The 24,047-nt window shown below is 43.6% G+C and overlaps 1 protein-coding gene across 2 annotated transcripts in view; it reads right to left on the bottom strand.

Moving 5' to 3' along the window:
- The window catches only part of LOC129817615 (serine/threonine-protein kinase D3-like), a 72,739-nt gene that overhangs the window by 21,274 nt on the left and 27,418 nt on the right, over positions 1-24,047 (bottom strand). For both annotated transcript variants that reach the window (XM_055873045.1, XM_055873044.1), the window contains exon 3: positions 2,684-2,822. In XM_055873045.1, coding sequence (XP_055729020.1) covers positions 2,684-2,822 — 139 coding nt within the window. The remainder of the gene's footprint in view (positions 1-2,683; positions 2,823-24,047) is intronic.

The raw sequence follows: 24,047 nt of genomic DNA on the forward strand, positions 1-24,047 counted from the left end.
CTGGTCAAAAGTAATGCACTATATAGAGAATAGGGTGCCATTTGGGACGTAGACATAGTTAATTGGGGTATTCATGAGTCACTTTGATGTAGTTACATTGAGAACTGTTGAGTGACATGCCTGTTCTCTCCTTGTTGGACATTTCTCTGAGGGCACAAATTGGCTTCTTTCTCTCTGAAGTCTAGCCACCTTTGCTCTTTGCTCAGTCCAACCCTTCATTTCACGTCCGTTTTCAAAGAAAATAGATTTACTGTTCATAAACCCCTCTCTGTCTTTTTATCAATAGGCGAACATGAAGGCCAAGTGGTTGAAATGAAAAACAGTGCCATAGCAACCGCATTCTCAGTGAGTACACAACAAACCAGACAGCGTTCTGAAAGGGCAAGTATTCACTGTAGAGGAGAGATGAGAGCATTCTGCACTCAGAGAAAAAGACTGCTCTGCTATTGGTTTTCTAAATTACATACAGGTTAGGTACCTAAAATCTATTCATAATACTATACATGATAATAATAGTCTTATCCTATCCTTAATCTAACAATTACTAGGTGGGGATAGATGTGGAAGTGCATGAGCAACATTAATCAGGTCACAATCAACGTCCTCATCAATCCCTGAGAATCAGCAACTGCAGAAATATAAAATGCATGGCTTTGGAACTGAGAGTCAAGAGTCATCTGCCACGGTCTCTGAGAGACCGTGAGTAGAACACATTAGAGTAGAACACATTAGAACAGAGCAGAACAGACCAGAGTAGAACAGAACACATTACAACAGAATAGAGTAGAACAGAACAGAGCAGAACAGAGGCTAACAGGGCAGAACAGAGCAGAGCAGAGCAGAGTAGAACAGAGCAGAACACATTACAACAGAACAGAGTAGAACAGGGCAGAAAAGAACAGGGCAGAACAGAACAGGGCAGAACAGCGCAGAACAGAGCAGAACAGGGCAGAATAAGGCAAAACAGAATTAAGCAGAATAGAGCAGAACAGAGCAGAACAAAGAAGGTGACAGGGATCTGAACCGAGCTGAACTCAGCAGACCTGTCTGGACAAAACCAGGGAGGGAAAAACATGACATTTTTGTATTTTATCCTGAGCACACAGAGTAGCAGGCGATGGAGAAACGTAGAGAACAGTCAGACTAAAACTTAATCAACACTACATCTGCACTGACTGTGGGGACGTGCTGCACCAAAAACAAGCAGCGAGGATCAGGAAGTGGGCTGGGGTTGAGTCTTGTGTGGTTGGGCTGTGAGTTCAGACATTTCCTCTTGTGTTGGAATTCTACATGAATACTACTCTGGGGTGTGTAGCTGTTCAGGTGTTGGTTGAGTTTCACACCTAGGATGATCAACAACAGACCGCAAGGCACTGCCATTGAAAGGGAATATGCCCAAAATGTCGTGGGGTTATCATAGGTTGACATAGAGGATGAATACTGAAGGGGATACATAGGAGAGACATGGGGGGGGGGGGGGCATATGGACAACATAGTAGCTACACAGGAGAGATCTGGAGAGATCTGAAACACTGGGGTGTTACAGGGTAAACAAAGAGATCCCTGTACCTATAATGTACCACATCCTAAATGTGACAGTCTGGCTCGATTCAGTCTTATGTAGCAACATTTTAAATAGTGTTTAAAAAAAAATTAAAAAGTAGAGACTCAGAGCTAGAAAACGGTATATAATACACTACAATTGAGGAATAATGGGAAAGTAATTCTGCTTTGAAAGTTAAAAGACTTGTAACATCACTTTTGAGAAAATGTCCCTTGAATGTTTTCTTTGTCTAAACCCATTCAGCATCGTTCACACCCTCTTTAGCCTTAGCCCCACCCATCTCTTTGAGGATTCACATGTGAGGCCATGTACTGAACAACCAAAAATGTCAATACTAAAGGCTGGTTTATACTATGCTTGCGTTCATAAATTAAATCTGGAGTGCCAGAGTGCGCTCAGAGCGTTGTCAGATTGACCGGTTCGTAAATTCGGAGCGTTTTGCTCTCAGAGCATTCAGAGTGCACACTGGACACTCTGGCCAAGGAGTACAGTTGATCCGCGCTCTGACCTAACAACAGCAATCAAGCTCCCAAGCTGTCTGGCTAACGTTGGCTAGCTTGCTAGCTACTTCCAGACACAAATGAGAGAACTCTGACCATTTTACTCACTGTAGCAGAGCTGGTTAGGCTGTTTTCATGTTATCCAGAAAGTAGGTGACTGTAACTGTGCTGCTGGCAACAATTTAATTATGTTTTTTTTGCCAACGTTTACTGACACTGGCCATATTCAACGGGTGTTGAGCATTCGTAAATTGATTCTGTTATTATGGCACAATCAGAAGAGAGTGCTCTGAAAGAGTAGATAGCCAGAGCGAATTCACCATCTCCGTCTATCGACAGTTGTCGCAGTGATATCATGAACATTCTATTGAAATGGTTACTTGCATAGTGGAGTCTTTTGTTGAGACATGTAGCTAGCTAGCTAAACAACGAACCATAATCCCAACTCATAATGTTACTACCCTGCATTAATCTGCTTCATCTCTTGACATCAACCTCATCTCTCGACATCAACCTCATCTCTCGATATCAACCTCATCTCTCGATATCAACCTCATCTCTCGATATCAACCTCATCTCTTGTGACATGGAGTATCTCCAACCCTTTTCCAGGTCTCACCGGAGAGTACCACCTCGATCAGGTCTCCCTCATGGATGTCCTCTGCTGACGTCAGTCTCTGCAGGATGTTCTCTGAGGTCAGGTCATGGCGGAACAGAAGGATCTTGTCGTACATGCCAAAGAATCCACACTCTGGGAACTGGGAGGAGGAGGAGAAGTATTACAGGTATGTTTAGTTTACACAATATGTCACAGTGCAGTGCTTCCAATAACTGATAATATGTATAACTCAGGCCTGGGATTATAACTCAGGCCTCAATTAAAAGTTATTTTTAGTTCAGGAATCGGTTAAGGCATATAGAGCAACGTTTTTTTCTGAGAAGGGATTGTGGATGGGGCCCTTGTAGACCTACACTACAAGCAGGAAACGAGTGAAGCGCAGTTTGCATGGAGTGTGTGTGCAGTTTGCATGGAGTGTGTGTGCAGCAGCCAGCACAGCACAGAGCGAGTGACAGCAGGAAATTGAACCCACAGGCTCCGGACTGGTAGCTGCACAGCTCTCATTAGAAGCTGCAGAGATGAATCTCCTCTAGTCATGAATTATGATGAGGTCCTGTCATTGACACCTTGCTGCCTTTAGCCGTCTGTCCTGCTATAGCTGCAGATACAGTACAGCCCAAACAATATGACACCCAACTGACAAGACCATAACACATCCCCAACCCAAACAATATGACACCCAACTGACAAGACCATAACACATCCCCAACCCAAACAATATGACATGCAACTGACAAGACCATAACACATCCCCAACCCAAACAATATGACATGCAACTGACAAGACCATAACACATCCCCAACCCAAACAATATGACATGCAACTGACAAGACCATAACACACAGGGCATCCCAAACAATGTGCCATATTGACTGATTGACTGACATACTAAAATACACCACACCACAAGCCAACCAGCCCAGTTCAACCCAACAGCATACCGACGCCCCCCAGAAGCAATAACCCATCACTTGACACACTGAACTACTAAAAGACACGGTGACCCCGAATAACACATCACCATAAAATATGCATATGCAGTCATCAGTCAAGCAGTAGCCCATGAAGACAAAACCACACAGTCCTGTGTATGTCAAGAGACAATACTTTGTGTATATAGAGGTCAACTGCTTGTTGAACTCTGCTAATAGTAAAAAGGCAGTGTCATTTATACTACAGTCCAAACTTTATCGACACATCGGCAACGGACAGCCATCCACCCAGGGGACAGGACATTGTATCTGTAGGAGTTAGAATCAGAACGTTAATCTGACTCCAAAATCCGTAGATAATGTACATGCAAATCAGACTAAACTGAGCAAGACAAACAAGGAAGTGAGATGTCCTCTGTCCATCCTATCAGAATGAAGTATTTACGTCTCCTATTGGATGGAGCCTGCATGGAATAATGTAAATGTGATGTGCCACAGGGTGGATGATTGTTTATGGTTGATCCCTCAACGTGATATGTCCGCATGTATTTTATGTCAGACATAGGGTCATCTCATGTTATACTTTAGGATAAAGTAAATCTCATCATGATTCAATATCATAAAAATGAAAGATTATGATCTTGGGGCGATAGGGAAATAGAAATCTCAGGATATATCTAATCAGCTCCATGAGGGGAGGTCTACCACTGGAACAGACGTCAATTGTTAGATTCCCTGTTAGATACTGCTGCACTGTCGGAACTAGAAGCACAAGCATTTCGCTACACTTGCAATAACATCTGCTAGCCATGTGTATGTGACCAATAAAATTGGATTTGATTTAGATTTGATTTTAATTGAATGTCTATTCCACGTCGGTTCAATGTAATTTCATTGAAATGACGTGGAAACAATGTTGATTCAACTAGTGTGTACCCAGTGGGCTGCCTGGTCACATGATGCATCATGACATTATCTTGTTTTATGTTAGAGGCATAGAAAAAGCCTACTAGGTAGTACTGCAGTACTGTCTGTAATCCACATACTTGCCACAACGATAAGCAATTCTTTGATTCTTCGACTCACATAAGGAAGGAACACCACAGATATATCATATAAATCAAGTGCTATTTGCATGTGAAAATGTCATGAGATACTTTTGCTACCCCGTAACGTTTACAATTTTGCCGGTGGCCTAGTCTTTGATTGGGTGAGCACATCTTACAGAGTGTGACTTTAATAAGAAAAACTCAGCAGCGATGTGAACTCATGTAAAAACAGCTGATCCCCTCTGTGTTAAACCACTATTAACCAAGCTTAACTCTGGCAGACACACAATCTCCACTCTATTATCACACTCTCATCACACCCTAAAGAGGATTTTCTGATTCTGACGACTCAGTCCGCCATGCCAGCAAGACGTTAAACATGATCAGATCACTGAGGAGACTGGGAGAGAGAGAGGTCTGGGTCATGTCTGAACCCTTATCCTCCACCCCGTCCCTGCTCGGCTCACTACAAAGGAACCACAGCAGAGCAGACTGAGCATCAGCGGTGGCCTGGTTCCGTTACAGGATGCCTTTGGTACATAAGTCCATCTAAACAGCTGAGCCACACCTCCCCGTTTTGTCATACTACCTCTAACCTCTACAGTACACATATGCCATTATCTGAGACCATTGACTCAGTAAGTCTCTATCGAGGGTAAATAATCTGACTCTGACGTGAACCACACACCGATGTGGTCAGACAAGGATGGATGCCTGCCCAGATGTACATACCTCTAGGGGTGGAAGGTAGCCTAGTGGTTAGAGCGTTGCACAAGTAACCGAAAGGTTGCAGGATCGAATCCCTGAGCTGACAAGGTAAAGAAAATGTCGTTTTGCCCCTGAACAAGGCAGTTAATCCACTGTTCCTAGGCTGTCATTGAAAATAAGAATTTGTTCTTAACTGACTTGCCCAGTTAAATAAAGGTCAAATAAATTAAAAATAAAACATTTCTCAACTACCTCGTAACCCTGCACTTTGACCTGGTACTGCTACTCCCTGTATATACTCTAGCTTCATTTGTGTGTTTTATTTATCTTGTGTTATTCTTTTCTTATTTGAACTTTGCATCGTTGGGAAGGCTTGTAAGTAAGCATTTCACTGTACAATCTACACTTGTTGTATTTGGCACCTGTGACAAATCAAATTTGATTTCAATGAGATCAGTTCACCCGGAGCAGAGTCCTCCTCTCTCACAGGCACTGGCTCATGTAGCGTCTTTGTCAGGATGATTACCAGACTGCAAAGTCAAGGCTTTGTGATGATTAACTTTAAGATGAGTGTGTGAGGGGCCAGGGGGATCTATTTTCTGCTATGTGTGCATATCGCACAGAAGATACTGCAAATGCAGAACCAGCTGAAGTTGCAACAGACCAGGAACACATAGCATAGATGCCATAGAACAAAAGGAAGTTAAGATAAGTGGGACAAGGTTGCCATGACGTCCACAGCCCGTCAACCAGAGGGCCTCATTAATTTGGATGGTAAAGGCATTCCCCTCTGAATTAGTATCGACTATGAAATAGTTTTTTTTGTTATTCTAAAGGGAGAAAAATCCATTGTTTTTGTCTGGCCACTGTTTTGAACATCTTCAATTGCCATTACAGCAATTTATACTGAACAAAAATATAAACGCAACATGCAACAGTTTCAAAGATTTTACTGAGTTACAGTTGAAATTGAAATGAATACATTAGGCTCTATGGATTTCACATGACTGGGCATTGGTGCATCCATGGGTGGGCCTTGGATGGCATAGGGCCAACCACTTGGCAGCCAGGCTCACCCACAGTCAATCAGAATGAGTTTTTCCCCACAAAGGGCTTTATTACGGACAGAAATACTCCTCAGCACCCCCCAGACGATCCCACAGGTTAAAATGACGAATGTTGAGGTCAAATGACGAATGTTGAGGTCCTGAGCTGGCATAGTTACACATGGTCTGCGATTGTGAGGCCGGTTGGACCTACTGCCAAATTCTCCAAAACAAATTTGGAGGCAGCAAAATGAACATTACATTTACACTTCAGTTATTTTGCAGATGCTCTTATTCAGAGCAGCTTACATGAGCAATTAGGGTTAAGTGTGTTGTCTTGGCTGCGTGCTTAGGGTCATTGTCCTGTTTGAAGGTGAACCTTCACCCCAGTCTGATGTTCTGAGCACTCTGGAGAAGGCTTTCATCAACAATCTCTGTAATTTGCTCTGTTCATCTTTCCCTCGATCCTGACTAGTCTCCCAGTCCCTGCTGCTGAAAAACATCCCCACAGCATAAGGCTGCCACCACCATGCTTCACTGTAGGGATGGTGCCAGGTTTCCTCCAGATGTGACGCTTGGCATTCAGGCCAAAAAGTTCAATCTTGGTTTCATCAGACCAGAGAATCTTGTTTCTCATGGTCTGAGAGTCCTATAGGTGCCTTTTGCAAACTCCAAACGGGCTCTCATGTGCCTTTTATTGAGGAGTGGCTTCCGTCTGGCCACTCTACCATAAAGGCCTGATTGGTGGAGTGCTGCAGAGATGGTTGTCCTTCTGGAAGGTTCTCCCATCTCCACAGAAGAACTCTAGAGCTCTGTCAGAGTGACCATCAGATTCTTGGTCACCTCCCTGACCAAGGCCTTTCTCCCCCGATTGATCAGTTTGGCCGGGCGGCCAGCTATAGGAAGAGTCTTGTTGGTTCCAAACTTCTTCCATTTAAGAATGATGGAGGCCACTGTGTTATTGGGGACCTTCAATGCTGCAGGCATTTTTGGCACCCTTCCCCAGATCTGTGCCTCGACACAATCCTGTCTTGGCACTCTACAGACAATTCCTTCGACCTCATGGCTTGGTTTTTTCTCTGACATGCACTGTCCCCTGTGGGACCTTATATAGACAGGTGTGTGCCTTTCCAAATCATGTCCAATCAATTGAATTTACAACAGGTGGTCGCCAATCAAGTTGTAGAAACATCTCAAGGATGATCGATGGAAACAGGATGCACCTGAGCTCAATTTCAAGTCTCATAGCAAAGGGTCTGAATTCTTATGTAAATAAGGTATGTCTGTTTTTAATTTTTAATACATTTGTAAAAATTCCTAAAAAATCTGTTTTCACTTTGTCATTATGGGGTATTGTGTGTGGATATATATTATTTTTAATCAATTTTAGAATAAGGCTGTAACGTAACAAAATTTGGAAAAAGTCAATGGGTCTGAATACTTTCCGAATGCACTGTATATAGGACTAACCTACCATGTTGCTTTGAGCCAGGTAATTACATTCTGTTAGATTTGATTTGATCTGCCTCAAAACCTATGTACTCGTACAAAACATGGCCACATTCAAAGGTGCCCCCCACCAACACACAGAGACTGCATCCTAGATGGCACCCTATTCTTTACATATTGCACTACATTTGACCAGAGCACTATGGGCCCTGGTTAAAGGTAGTGCACTACATAGGGAATAGGGTGTCATTTGGCTTTACCTGTGAGCATTAACAGTGTTAGCATTAGGCTAGTATCATCTGTCTAGGGCTCCCAAGTTGTGCAGCGGTCTAAGGCACTGCATCTCAGTGCTAGAGGCGTCAGTACAGACCCTGGTTCGATTCTAGGCTGTATCACAACTGGTCGTGATTGGGATTGGGAGTCCCATAGGGCGGCGCACAATTGGCCCAGCGTCGTCCGGGTTAGGGTTTGGCCAGGGTAGGCCGCCATTGTAAATAAGAATTTGTTCTTAACTGACTTCGTTAAATAAAGGTTAAATATAAATAAATATTGCCAACCCTTAAGCCTCCACACAGATACTGTTCAAATGTACAGAACTTTCCCTTACAAAATATTTATCAACCCCTACAAAAATGTTCATTAATTATAATCCACATAGAAATTCCCATCTCCTGTTGCTGCAGGAATATTTTCTGGTGTAGCAAACTGTCTTAAATTAAGATAATGCATTATCATCACAAAAACATATAGTGTCTTTAGCTAGCTTTTTACCAGGGGACCAACATGACCTTAACGCTTAAGAGTGCATTCCTGGCTGTGATGTTCTGTGAGCCAGTGCATGTACTGGATGTTGTTCACACAGAGCTTTCAGGCATTTGGAGCCTTACATAAAACAATCTACAGTGAGTGTACAAAATCTTTTTCCATGATATAGGCTGACCAGGTAAAAGCTATGATCCCTTATTGATGTCACTTGTTAAATCCACTTCAATCAGTGTAGATGAAGGGGAGGAGACAGGTTAAAGAAGGATTTTTAAGCCTTGAGACAATTGAGACATGGATTGCGTATGTGTGCAATTCAGAGGGTGAATGGGCAAGACAAAAGATTTAAGTGCCTTTGAACGGGATATGGTAGTACGTGCCAAGCACACCGATTTGAGTGTGTCAAGAAATGAAACACGGCTGGGTTTTTCAGCCTCAACAGTTTCCTGTGTGTATCAAGAATGGTCCACCACCCAAAGGACATCTAGCCAACAGCAGGCCAGTGGTTGAAAACAGGTCATTGATGAAAGAGGACAAAGGAGGCTGACAGTCCAGTACAACGTTGGTGCCCAAAGACCCATAGAAGAATGCACAACTCGTCACACGACTGGGGTGTGGCAGCCGACGTCCTTACAGAGTAACACTTATTTAATCAAAAACCAAGAAACTACGGTTGCAGTGGGCTAAGGACGAAAAACACTGGAGAATTGGAAAAACATTGACTGGTCTGATGCGTTCCGGTTCCTGCTCTTTCACGCTGATGGGAGGACTAGGGCATGGAGAACCACATGAGTACATGCATCCATCATGCTGCATGTCTTCATTGCAGGCTGCTGGTGGTGTGATGGAGTGGGGTGTGTTTTCATGACACACATTGGGCCCCTTGATAAAAGTGGAGCAACGTTTGAATGCCACAGGATATCTGAACATCATTGTCAATCAGGTGTATCTCTTCATGGCAGCAGCGTATCCATCTGTGAATAGATTTTTTCAGCAGGATAATGCCCCTGCCACAAGGCTAGGATTGTTCAGGAATGGTTCCACGAACATGACAGTGAATTCAGCTTACTGCAGTGGCCTGCCCAGTCACCAGATCTCAATCCAATTGAGCATCTGTGGGAGGAGATGGAACAACCTATTCCGAGTAGAAATCCACTACCAGCCCACTTGACACGGCTTTGGGAAGCATCGGAGTCAATATGGGCCAGCATCCCAGTGGAACGCTTTCTAACAGCATCCTACGCCCTAACGAATTGAGGCTGTTCTGAGGGCAAAAGTGGGTGCAACTCAGTATTAGGAAGTTGTTCCTAACTTTTTTTTGCACACAGTGTATATAACCCATGCTGTTAGCATCAGGAATCAGGCAGAATACCATTACAGCTGGAGTTTAACAGCCAGCATAATTCCCATCTGTATCACCATCAGTTACCCTCATCTAGTCTATATACCATACATGCAGCCCACAGCACATTGTTGCAGTCATTCCCCTTTTAATGACCTGTCTCAATCAGATATCATTAACTTTGCAATAGAGGCCTGATCCTGGTGGATAGAATAAAGAACTCTTGAATTCTCTCAATCACGCAACTCTGACTTAAGCATAAATCATGTCAATAGTATATTTGTGAGAGAAATCGAGTCACGCATGCAGACTTCAATATCTCATGGATTCAGCCCTATATGACAGAACAAGCTAATAATATATATATTTTAAAAAACTCCCAATTGTCTAGGTAGAGAAAATGGTGTTTATGCCATGCATACCATAGCCTGAGTATATGCTTGCCAAGTTACAAACCGCTTGTTCCTGTGCAGAGGAAGTGCTGTAGTCTGTAGAAGGTACATAGCTCTGAGTCTTCACAGCCCAACAACTGAGAGATAAAAGTGTATTTTGTGGCTCTTTGTGGAACAGAGGTAGAGTGTTTGTGCATTCCATTCTTCTGCTCTGAAATGGGGCCATGAACAAGGCTCATTTAAGAGTACAAATTGAAGAAAATAGTCGTATACTTTTAAGGTCTGTGATGATGTGAAAAGATAGAAACAAACACACACACACACACACACACACACACACACACACACACACACACACACACACACACACACACACACACACACACACACACACACACACACACACACACACACACACACACACACACACACACACACACACACACACACACACACACACACACACAACATCACAATCATACAAAGAACACCATCTGAGAACACCATCACCCAGCCCTCAGAGACACATTGTTCTCCAGACAGACAGACAGAGAGAGAGAGAGAGTTTACTTAATCATTTAGAGACAGTTGGACATGTGGAGAATATGTAAACACACTCTGACTGCTGCAGAGTCTGACTGTATCTCCGTCCTAAATGGCATCCTATTCCCTGTTTAGTGCGCTACTTTTGATCAGGGCCCATAAGGCTCAGGTCAAATATAGTGCACTATGTATGGAATAGGGTGCCATTTGGGAAGTGTCCTGTGTGTATGTAGGAGTCTGAGAGGTAGCATTGAGAAAATGCAGTGCTTGACAAAAATACCAGACACATATCATGTTTTAATAAGATGCTGTTGATAAATTCAGACTACATGGTGGACTAAATGTGTACAAAGAGGGTCCCTATGAGACCAGTGATTTGACTATGTGTTTTAGTTCTAATACATTTTCTGTTTATGACCCTCGCAGGCATTCTTTTCAAATGACAGAGCTCTTCCTGTGCCCCACTTGCCCCCTTATTAAGGGATGGGTGTCACGTTTCTGACCTTATTTCCTTTGTTTTGTCTTTATTTAGTTGGTCAGGGCGTGAGTTGGGGTGGGCAGTCTATATTTGTATTTCTATGTTTTCTATTTCTCTGTTTGGCCTGATATGGTTCTCAATCAGAGGCAGGTGTTTTGTGTTGTCTCTGATTGGGAACCATATTTAGGTAGCCTGTTTTGTGTTTGGGTTTTGTGGGTGGTTGTCTTCAGTCTTCGTGTGTCTGCACCAGACAGAACTGTTTCGGTTTTTCACATTTGTTGTTTTTTGTATTTTGAGTGTTCACTTTTATTAAACAAGATTAACAATTACCACGCTGCATATTGGTCCTCCGATCCTTCTAACTTCTCCCCCTCAGACGAGGAGGAAGACGACAGCCGTTACAATTGGATTGTGTTTGTGTTTGTGTTTGTGTGTGTGTGTGTGTGTGTGTGTGTGTGTGTGTGTGTGTGTGTGTGTGTGTGTGTGTGTGTGTGTGTGTGTTTACACGCGCATTTGTGTGAGAATGTGTGTGTGCAAGTGTGTGCTCTAATGTGTGTGACTGCAGAACTTTTTCTATCCCTATGTCATTTATTTACAGTGGGTTAAATTCATGTTCAAAAGAGGAAAGAGTGATTTGAGGCTCAAAAGACACCAACAGTCAGCCATCTTCCATCTTCTTCTTCTTCTCAGATTCTGAGACATGCAGTTCTTAGCAACTACTCCAAATAGCAGTTCCCTTCTGTCACTCTTCTTTCTGAGCCATCAGTCGTCATGTTTGTTTGTGACTCGGGAAGTCACTGCTATGTCAGAGCAAGGCAAGGCAGGCAGCTGACCCCAACGAGCCATACACACACCATACACCAAGCCATACACACACCATACACCAAGCCATACACACACCATACACCAAGCCATACACACACCATACACCGAGCCATACACACACCATAAACCAAGCCATACACACACCATACACCAAGCAATACACCCACCATACACCGAGCCATACACACTTCAGACTAGGGGAGAAGAAGGGGTACACACAGCCTCGTCACATCAGACCAGAGGAGAAGGGGTACACACAGCCTCGTCACATCAGACCAGAGGAGAAGGGGTACACACAGCCTCGTCACATCAGACCAGAGGAGAAGGGGTACACACAGCCTCGTCACATCAGACCAGAGGAGAAGAGGTACACACAGCCTCATCACATCAGACCAGAGGAGAAGGGGTACACACAGCCTCGTCACATCAGACCAGAGGAGAAGAGGTACACACAGCCTCGTCACATCAGACCAGAGGAGAAGGGGTACACACAGCCTCGTCACATCAGACCAGAGGAGAAGTGGTACACACAGCCTCATCACATCAAACCAGAGGAGGGGTACACACAGCCTCGTCACATCAGACCAGAGGAGAAGGGGTACACACAGCCTCGTCACATCAGACCAGAGGAGAAGAGGTACACACAGCCTCGTCACATCAGACCAGAGGAGAAGGGGTACACAAAGCCTCGTCACATCAGACCAGAGGAGAAGGGGTACACACAGCCTCATCACATCACATCAGACCAGAGGAGAAGGGGTACACAAAGCCTCGTCACATCAGACCAGAGGAGAAGGGGTACACACAGCCTCATCACATCAGACCAGAGGAGAAGGGGTACACACAGCCTCGTCACATCAGACCAGAGGAGAAGGGGTACACACAGCCTCATCACATCAGACCAGAGGAGAAGCGGTACACACAGCCTCGTCACATCAGACCAGAGGAGAAGGGGTAGCCTTCATGTCCTTCATGACATCACCAGGGAGTCTTTTTTTTACAACATAACTACAGGGCTGCCTCCCAAATGGCACCCTATCCCTACATAGTGTACTACTTTTGAGTAGGACACATATAGGACAATAGTCGAAAGTAGTGCACTATGTAGGGAATAGGGTACCATTTGGGCCGTAACCCAGGAAAGTGATGGTGTCATATCAATGCTTAGAAGAAGAAAACACACTGGCGTGCTAGTTGATTTGATTTGTTTAGTATGAGTCACAGCCAGTGATCAAGTTTCTTTAAAATGGTCTAAAAGTCTGTTACTAAAACATCAAACTGAAAAATGCACTTTGATTTAATTTGATGCTTAGTTTACACAATCCCTTATGCTTCCTCGCTAGCTGATTGTAAGGATAGATTAGTGAACAGTGCTAAGAAAACACATGCACACACGCGCACACACACACAAGCAAAGACAAGCAGTGTCCCAGGAAATGACTCCAGCAGGTCAGTACATGAGGAAAAGTCATCTCAGATTTCAACACACCACCAGCTTATTGCAATACATTCTTTGCAAATTCTGCTACATTTTCACAGCAACTGAGTGAGGAGGACTGTACTCTTGTTTCTGTGATATCAGTGACATCACTGCCACTAACGGTTGCTGTGGATGTACTGCATTGTTGAGTAGATGAGGGGGCAATGAGTTTATAGACACACTCACTGTTTCAGGGAAACAAACACCTCTCAATATCTACGGTGCCCATATTAGGACAGCCTCAACACCGTAAATACCAGTGTAGTACAAGGAGCTGTCGATGTCTCATCTAGTGACAGAGAGGTTCTTTATGCATCCAGTCCTACACCAAAGAGTATGTCATCAGGAGTTAAGCAGGTTAAACCTATAGGTAGAGATGCAAATTTGCCTTGAAAGCTTCAGATGTCCCTATCAGTTTCAGCACGTTCAGCAGCATGGAATAAACAATGAAGTAAGGTATATGGTCGTGACTTATTTCCTTCTTGTCCTTTTATAGGATAACATACTGAGAGACAGAGCTCTATCCACTTCCTTCTCTTCACCTAGAGGACAAGACAGACCAACAGTGGCAGCGCAGCAGGTAGCCGTCCGGTTGCCTCTGACCACAGAACATCGGCCGTCATTTTCTATTCATTTCCAGATGATTCTACATGTTGAACCGCTACCGTTTGTCGACAGACAGCAGGCGTCTACTGCGCATGACCAACATTCATTATGGTGTGTTTTATGAGCACAGCAGATACACACAGGTGAGGAACAATGTGTGAGGTGACTAGAGAACATCAACCCCCCATTTACAAAATTACAATTACACTCTCCAATATTACCAGACTGCCTGCCGATGGACTGAAGGGCACTTTAATATAATAATCACTTAAAGCCTAGTGGATGAAACTCGGCTACTCTTAATGGGGATTGTATAATCGTGCCCTTGCCTGGCCACAGGGATAATCCCATCTAAGTGCAGAAGCCCATGTCTGCATCCCAAATGGAACCCCACAGGGCTCTGGTTAAAAGTAGTAGTGCACTATATAGGGAATAGGGTGTTATTTGAGTCGCATGCCATGTTTCCGTAGCACAAAGCCAGCTTTGAAACAGGTCTGTGGGGCTGCAGGGTTACGGCACATGGCCTTGCCTGGCCCACTTGGAACTCATCCCTGGTCCTCCAGGGAATAAAGACACCTGTGTGTGTGTGTCTGTGTGTGTGTAAATAAACCTGCCCCACTGCCACACACACACACACACACACACACACACATACACACACACACATACACACACACACACACACACACACACACACACGTACACACACACACACACACACACACACACACACACACACACACACACACACACACACACACACACACACACACACACACACACACACACACACACACACACAGTACATATAACCACATTAATGCACATACAAATATAGTACCGGTCAAAAGTTTGTACACACTTACTCATTCAAGGTTTTTTTTTTTTTTTTTTTACAATTTTCTACATTGTAGAATAATAGTGAAGACATCACAACTATTAAATAACACATATGGAATCATGTGGTAACCAAAAAAGTGTTAAACAAATCAACATATATTTTATATTTGAGATTCTTCAAAGTAGCCCCCCTTTGATTGATGACAGCTTTGCACACTCTTGGCATTCTCTCAACCAGCTTCATGAGGTAGTCACCTGGAATGCATTTCAATGAACAGTTGTGCCTTGTTAAAAGTTAATTTGTGAAAATTCTTTCCTTCTTAATTATTTTTAGCCAATCAGTTGTGTTGGGACAAGGTAGGAGTGGCATACAGAAGATAGCCCTATTTATTTTGTAAAAGACCAAGTCCATATTATGGCAAGAACAACTTAAATAAGCAAAGAGAAACGACAGTCCTTCATTACTTGAAGACATGAAGGTCAGTCAATCCGGAACATTTCAAGAACTTTGAAAGTTTCTTCAAGTGCAGCCACAAAAACCGTCAAGCGCTATGATGAAACTGGCTCTCATGAGGAGCGCCACAGGAAAGGAAGACCCAGAGTTACCTCTGCTGCAGAGGATACGTTCATTAGAATGAACTGCACCTCAGATTGCAGCCCAAATAAATGCTTCATTTAACAGACACATCTCAACATCAACTGTTCAGAGGAGACTGCAAGAATCAGGCCTTTGTGGTCAAATTGCTGCAAAGATACCACTACTAAAGGACACCAATAAGAAGAGACTTGCTTGTGCCAAGAAACGCGAGCAATGGACATTAGACCGTTGGAAATCTGTCCTTTGGTCTGATGAGTCCGATTTTGCGATTTTTGGTTCCAACCGCCGTATCTTTGTGAGACGCATAATAGATCTCCACGTGTGGTTCCCACCGTGAAGCATGGAGGAGGAGGTGTGATGGTGTGGGGGTGCATTGCTGGTGACACTGTTGGTGGTTTATTTAGAATTCAAGGCACACTTAACCAGCATGGCTACCACAGCATTCGGCAGCGATACACCATCCCATCTGGTTTGCGCTTAGTGGGACAATCATTTATTTTTCAACAGGACAATGATCCAAAACACACCTCCAGGCTGTGTACGGGCTATTTGACCAAGGAGAGTGATAGAGTGCTGTATCATATGACCTGGCCTCCACAATCACCCAACCTCAACCCAATTGAGATGGTTTGGGATGAGTTGGACCACGGAGTGAATGAAAATATTTTTGGGTTACTATATGGCTCCAGATGTGTTATTTCATAGTTTTGATGTCTTCAGTACTATTCTACAATGTAGAAAATAGTAAAAATAAAGAAAAACCCTTGAATGAGTAGGAATGTCCAAACCTTTGACTGGTACTGTACACACACACACACACACACACACACACACACACACACACACACACACACACACACACACACACACACACACACACACACACACACACACACACTGGTTATTTCATGCAGTGTTAGATTAGATTGTGAGAGATACTTGTAAATAGCAAATCTCCTCGACTCTCAATTGAATCTCCATGGAAGACTGGAGCCAAATATATAGTTGTATGATTACAGTATCAATTCATTCACTATAAAACCTTTAACACAATTTAATTACAAAGTATAGTTCATGACATCCATTATGAGAAATATTTACTTCTTCTGGTTTTCCAAGAACTTGGTTTTACAAGAACTTGTTTACAGTACGAAAAGCAGCCCTGAATGAGATCGCTTGTCAAGGTCACCATGACAACTTCCATTTAGCAGAGAAAACTATGTGAAAAACCAAAAAGAGCTTGCATCCTAAATGGCACCCTATTCCCTACGGTTCTTGGTCAAAAGTAGTGCACTATATAGGGAATAGGGGGCCATTTGGGATGCAAGCTATGTAAAGAAAGTGTTTTGAAGTAAAGTGAATGTTTCCTGGTAGGTATGAAGAGAGGTCAGTACCTGTCTGTGTCCCAAATGTCACCATATTCACTATGTAGTGCACTACTTCTGACCAGGGCCCGTAAGGAATCCCATAGGGCTCTGGTCAGTGTTCTATATAAGGGAAAGGATGCCATTTGGTACACACACCCCTGTCCACATGGCAGCGGTGTGCTTTCTCCTTTGGATACCTCCCTGGATACCTCCCTGGATACCACCACTACACTGCCCTATCTGTTCCCTGGCCTAGTCTCTGTTACCGGGGCAACGCTCAACACACTTAAAAATTATACCTGACCGACAAGGACCTTTTGGTTAAAGAGTGGGAGACTGATAGAGAACTGGGTGGGGTGGTTGAGGTTCTCTCTCTCCGGTGATGTTTTATAGTCTTTGATAGAGGTAAACAAGCTATTCAGCATAATAGCAAATGGATAAACACCTTATAACATTTTTCATGACTTTTCATTCAAAGACACACATTTTCCCTGCTGAACCACACCACATACTGATGGAATTGGAAACAATGAACTACCTGTTTGCTCCCAATATGCTTAAAAGCCGTTACGGGGAGTCAAACATAAACGCTGAGAGGAATTGGAACAACAGAATGTAAAAAAGTCACAAGGGCCAATTGATTGAATTAGGGCTACAGTTGTGTAACCATCACTCAGTATGCAGTGCACCAACCAGGAGAGGAGAAGAAGCCACACACTCAAACTGTTGCCTGCTATAAGATATAAACAAATACTGGCATTCCAACCACAGAGGTAACACATATACATCCCAGGGAGTTGAAGCGAGGTAAAGCTATTCATTAAACTGCCTTTAGGGGCAATTTGGGACCGTTTTTCCAATTCGTAAGCCAAAAACCCCATATATCCCTCCCTGTGCAAATTTGGTAGGTTAAACAACGTACAGTATAATCAAATATCAATTAGTTTGCTCACTGAAAATATTCTCTTTTGTATTATGGTTTAGGAGACAAGTATGTCATACCAGTACATGTTTGCCTCCCAAATGGCATCCTATTCCCTATATAGTGGACTTATTTTTACCAGGGGGCTCTTGTCAAAAGTATTGCACAATGTAGGGAATAGGGTGCTAATCAACATTTAGCGGAGATTCTCATTGACGGAAGCTTATTTTAAGCATGATCACATGCACAGGGATAACTCTCCCTTAACAGGCTGACCATACACGAGAGACTGATCACACATTGACTACTCTATTGACCAGATAAGAGTGCTGGTCTCTGAGGGTGGTAAACTGGAGCCATATGCACCCCTATTAGACTCAGATAAGCAATGAAGAGCGCTCTCTCTCTTTCTCTCTCGCGTGTGTTCTCTCTCTCACTCGCTCCCTCTATTTATCTTGCTTGCTCTCGCGCTCTCACTCTCTCTGTCCTGCTCTCTCTCTCTCTCTTTCTCTCTCTCTCTCTCGCGTTCTCTCTCTCACTCACTCCCTCTCTCTATATCTATATATTTTGTTTACTCTCACGCTCTCTCTCTCTCACTCCCTCTCACGCTCTCTCTCACTCTTGATCTCTCTCTCTCTCACTGTATCTCTCTCTCTCTTTTCTGGGAGAGATAAGGACAGCACAAGGTCTGGCTCATCTTGTATAAAGCAATTAATTTAAAATAATATTATTTCAGACCGGGAGGGGTTGATGCCACAATAGGCCCGTCAAACTATGGGTCTGAAATAATGAGGCTATTCTACATTGGAAGATACAGTTCTGATGCAGTACTGATACAGTTCTGATGCAGTACTGATACAGTTCTGATACCGTACTGATACAGTACTGATACCGTACTGATACAGTTCTGATACCGTACTGATACAGTACTGATACAGTTCTGATACCGTACTGATACAGTACTGATACAGTTCTGATACCGTACTGATACAGTTCTGATACCGTACTGATACAGTTCTGATACAGTTCTGATACAGTTCTGATACCGTACTGATACAGTACTGATACAGTTCTGATGCAGTACTGATACAGTTCTGATACCGTACTGATACAGTTCTGATACCGTACTGATACAGTTCTGATACCGTACTGATACAGTACTGATACAGTTCTGATACCGTACTGATACAGTACTGATACAGTTCTGATACCGTACTGATACAGTTCTGATACCGTACTGATACAGTACTGATACCGTACTGATACCGTACTGATACCGTACTGATACAGTTCTGATACAGTACTGATACAGTTCTGATACAGTTCTGATGCAGTACTGATACAGTTCTGATACAGTTCTGATACCGTACTGATACAGTTCTGATACAGTTCTGATGCAGTACTGATACAGTTCTGATACAGTTCTGATACAGTTCTGATACCGTACTGATACAGTTCTGATGCAGTACTGATACAGTTCTGATACAGTTCTGATACCGTACTGATACAGTTCTGATACAGTTCTGATACAGTACTGATACAGTTCTGATACAGTTCTGATGCAGTACTGATACAGTTCTGATACAGTTCTGATGCAGTACTGATACAGTTCTGATACAGTTCTGATACCGTACTGATACAGTTCTGATACAGTTCTGATGCAGTACTGATACAGTTCTGATACAGTTCTGATACAGTTCTGATACCGTACTGATACCGTACTGATACCGTACTGATACAGTTCTGATACAGTACTGATACAGTTCTGATACAGTTCTGATGCAGTACTGATACAGTTCTGATACAGTTCTGATGCAGTACTGATACAGTTCTGATACAGTTCTGATGCAGTACTGATACAGTTCTGATGCAGTACTGATACAGGTCTGATACAGTACTGATACAGTTCTGATACAGTTCTGATACAGTTCTGATACAGTTCTGATACAGGTCTGATACAGTACTGATACAGTTCTGATACAGTTCTGATACAGTTCTGATACAGTACTGATACAGTTCTGATGCAGTACTGATACAGGTCTGATACAGTTCTGATACAGTACTGATTCAGTTCTGATACAGTTCTGATGCAGTTCTGATGCAGTACTGATACAGTTCTGATACCGTACTGATACCGTACTGATACAGTACTGATTCAGTTCTGATACAGTTCTGATACCGTACTGATACAGTTCTGATACAGTTCTGATACAGTTCTGATGCAGTACTGATACAGTTCTGATACCGTACTGATACCGTACTGATACAGTACTGATTCAGTTCTGATACCGTACTGATACAGTTCTGATACAGTTCTGATTCAGTTCTGATTCAGTTCTGATACAGTACTGATACAGTTCTGATACAGTTCTGATACAGTTCTGATACAGTACTGATACAGTTCTGATGCAGTACTGATACAGGTCTGATACCGTACTGATACAGTTCTGATACAGTACTGATTCAGTTCTGATACAGTTCTGATGCAGTTCTGATGCAGTACTGATACAGTTCTGATACCGTACTGATACCGTACTGATACAGTACTGATTCAGTTCTGATACAGTTCTGATACCGTACTGATACAGTTCTGATACAGTTCTGATACAGCTCTGATGCAGTACTGATACAGTTCTGATACCGTACTGATACCGTACTGATACAGTACTGATTCAGTTCTGATACCGTACTGATACAGTTCTGATACAGTTCTGATTCAGTTCTGATACAGTACTGATACAGTTCTGATACCGTACTGATACAGTTCTGATACAGTTCTGATACCGTACTGATACAGTTCTGATACAGTACTGATACAGTTCTGATACCGTACAGATCCCGTACTGATACAGTACTGATTCAGTTCTGATACAGTTCTGATACAGTTCTGATACCGTACTGATACAGTTCTGATACAGTTCTGATTCAGTTCTGATACAGTACTGATACAGTTCTGATACAGTTCTGATACAGTACTGATACAGTTCTGATACAGTACTGATACAGTTCTGATACAGTTCTGATACAGTTCTGATACCGTACTGATACCGTTCTGATACAGTACTGATACAGTTCTGATACCGTACAGATCCCGTACTGATACAGTACTGATTCAGTTCTGATACAGTTCTGATACAGTGTACTGACACTCCAATAAGTGTAGGTCAAATCACGCCAAGCATTCAGGCATGCCGTAGCCTATTGGAATTAAATACGCAAACTTAAGCAAAACAGGTCATATAAGAAGTGATGCACTGTTATCAATGAACAGAATCTGCATGATAGAAACACACCACATCACTTTTCTGTTCCTCATCAGCTGGGTCAATGCTTGTCCTCCAGCCCTCACAACAAGTTAATGGGCTTGACATTAAAGCCAGTCAAATCCTATGTTCTCATTCCTTGTGTGGGAAGTTATCAGTAAGTCAGGCTGATATTTCCTCATATGGGTAGTTATCAGTAAGGCAGGCTGATATTCCTCATATGGGAAGTTATCAGTAAGTCAGGCTGATATTCCTCATATGGGAAGCTATCAGTAAGTCAGGCTGATATTCCTCATATGGGAAGCTATCAGTAAGTCAGGCTGATATTTCCTCATATGGGAAGTTATCAGTAAGTCAGGCTGATATTTCCTCGTATGGGAATTTATCAGTAAGTCAGGCTGATATTCCTCATGTGGGAAGTTATCAGTAAGTCAGGCTGATATTCCTCATATGGGAAGTTATCAGTAAGTCAGGCTGATATTCCTCATATGGGAAGCTATCAGTAAGTCAGGCTGATATTCCTCATATGGGAAGTTATCAGCAAGCCAGGTTGATATTTCCTCATGAGATGGTGAGACCAGCAGGGTTATTACATTTAAACCTAAAGGACTAAACAGACCCCACTGTATCAGTCCTAACCCCACTGTATCAGCCCCAAACCTAACCCCACTGTATCAGACCTAATCCTAACCCCACTGTATCAGCCCTAAACCTAACCCCACAGTATCAGACCTAATCCTAACCCCACTGTATCAGCCCTAAACCTAACCCCACAGTATCAGACCTAATCCTAACCCCACTGTATCAGCCCTAAACCTAACCCCACAGTATCAGACCTAATCCTAACCCCACTGTATCAGCCCTAAACCTAACCCCACAGTATCAGACCTAACCCTAACCCCACAGTATCAGACCTAATCCTAACCCCACTGTATCAGTCCTAACCCTAACCCCGCTGTATCAGTCCTAACCCTAACCCGCTGTATCAGTCCTAACCCTAACCCCACTCTATCAGTCATAACCCTAACCCTAACCCCGCTGTCTCAGTCCTAACCCTAACCCCACTGTATCAGTCCTAACCCCACTAACACTAACCCTAACCCACTGTAACCCTAACCCCACTGTATCAGTCATAACCCCACCAACCCTAACCCTAACCCCGCTGTATCAGTTCTAACCCCACTCTATCAGTCCTAACCCTAACCCCACTGTATCAGTCCTAACCCTAACCCTGCTGTATCAGTCCTAACCCTAACCCCACTGTATCAGTCCTAACCCCACTGTATCAGTCCTAACCCTAACCCCACTCTATCAGTCCTAACCCTAACCCAACTGTATCAGTCCTAACCCCGCTGTATCAGTTCTAACCCCACTAACACTAACCCTAACCCACTGTAACCCTAACCCTAACCCCACTGTATCAGTCCTAACCCTAACCCCGCTGTATCAGTCCTAACCTCACTAACACTAACCCTAACCCCGCTGTATAAGTTCTAACCCCACTCTATCAGTCCTAACCCTAACCCCGCTGTATCAGTCCTAACCCCACTAACACTAACCCTAACCCCGCTGTATAAGTTCTAACCCCGCTGTATAAGTTCTAACCCCACTCTATCAGTCCTAACCCTAACCCCGCTGTATCAGTCCTAACCCCGCTGTATAAGTTCTAACCCCACTCTATCAGTCCTAACCCTAACCCTAACCCCACTCTATCAGTCATAACCCTAACCCTAACCCCGCTGTCTCAGTCCTAACCCTAACCCCACTGTATCAGTCCTAACCCCACTAACACTAACCCTAACCCACTGTAACCCTAACCCCACTGTATCAGTCATAACCCCACCAACCCTAACCCTAACCCCGCTGTATCAGTTCTAACCCCACTCTATCAGTCCTAACTCTAACCCCACTGTATCAGTCCTAACCCTAACCCTGCTGTATCAGTCCTAACCCTAACCCCACTGTATCAGTCCTAACCCCACTGTATCAGTCCTAACCCTAACCCCACTCTATCAGTCCTAACCCTAACACAACTGTATCAGTCCTAACCCCGCTGTATCAGTTCTAACCCCACTAACACTAACCCTAACCCACTGTAACCCTAACCCTAACCCCACTGTATCAGTCCTAACCCTAACCCCGCTGTATCAGTCCTAACCCCACTAACACTAACCCTAACCCCGCTGTATAAGTTCTAACCCCACTCTATCAGTCCTAACCCTAACCCCGCTGTATCAGTCCTAACCCCACTAACACTAACCCTAAACCCGCTGTATAAGTTCTAACCCCACTCTATCAGTCCTAACCCCACTAACCCTAACCCCACTGTATCAGTCCTAACCCTAACCACACTGTATCAGTCCTAACCCCACTAACACTAACCCTAACCCCGCTGTATAAGTTCTAACCCCACTCTATCAGTCCTAACCCTAACCCTGCTGTATCAGTCCTAACCCTAACCCCACTGTATCAGTCCTAACCCCACTAACACTAACCCTAACCCACTGTAACCCTAACCCTAACCCCACTGTATCAGTCCTAACCCTAACCCCACTGTATCAGTCCAAACCCCACTAACACTAACCCTAACCCACTGTAACCCTAACCCCGCTGTATCAGTCCTAACCCTAACCCCACTGTATCAGTCCTAACCCTAACCCCACTGTATCAGTCCTAACCCCACTAACACTAACCCTAACCCACTGTAACCCTAACCCTAACCCCACTGTATCAGTCCTAACCCTAACCCCACTGTATCAGT

This window comes from Salvelinus fontinalis, chromosome 20 (assembly GCF_029448725.1).
Source record: "Salvelinus fontinalis isolate EN_2023a chromosome 20, ASM2944872v1, whole genome shotgun sequence".
Taxonomy (NCBI): Eukaryota; Metazoa; Chordata; class Actinopteri; order Salmoniformes; family Salmonidae; genus Salvelinus; species Salvelinus fontinalis.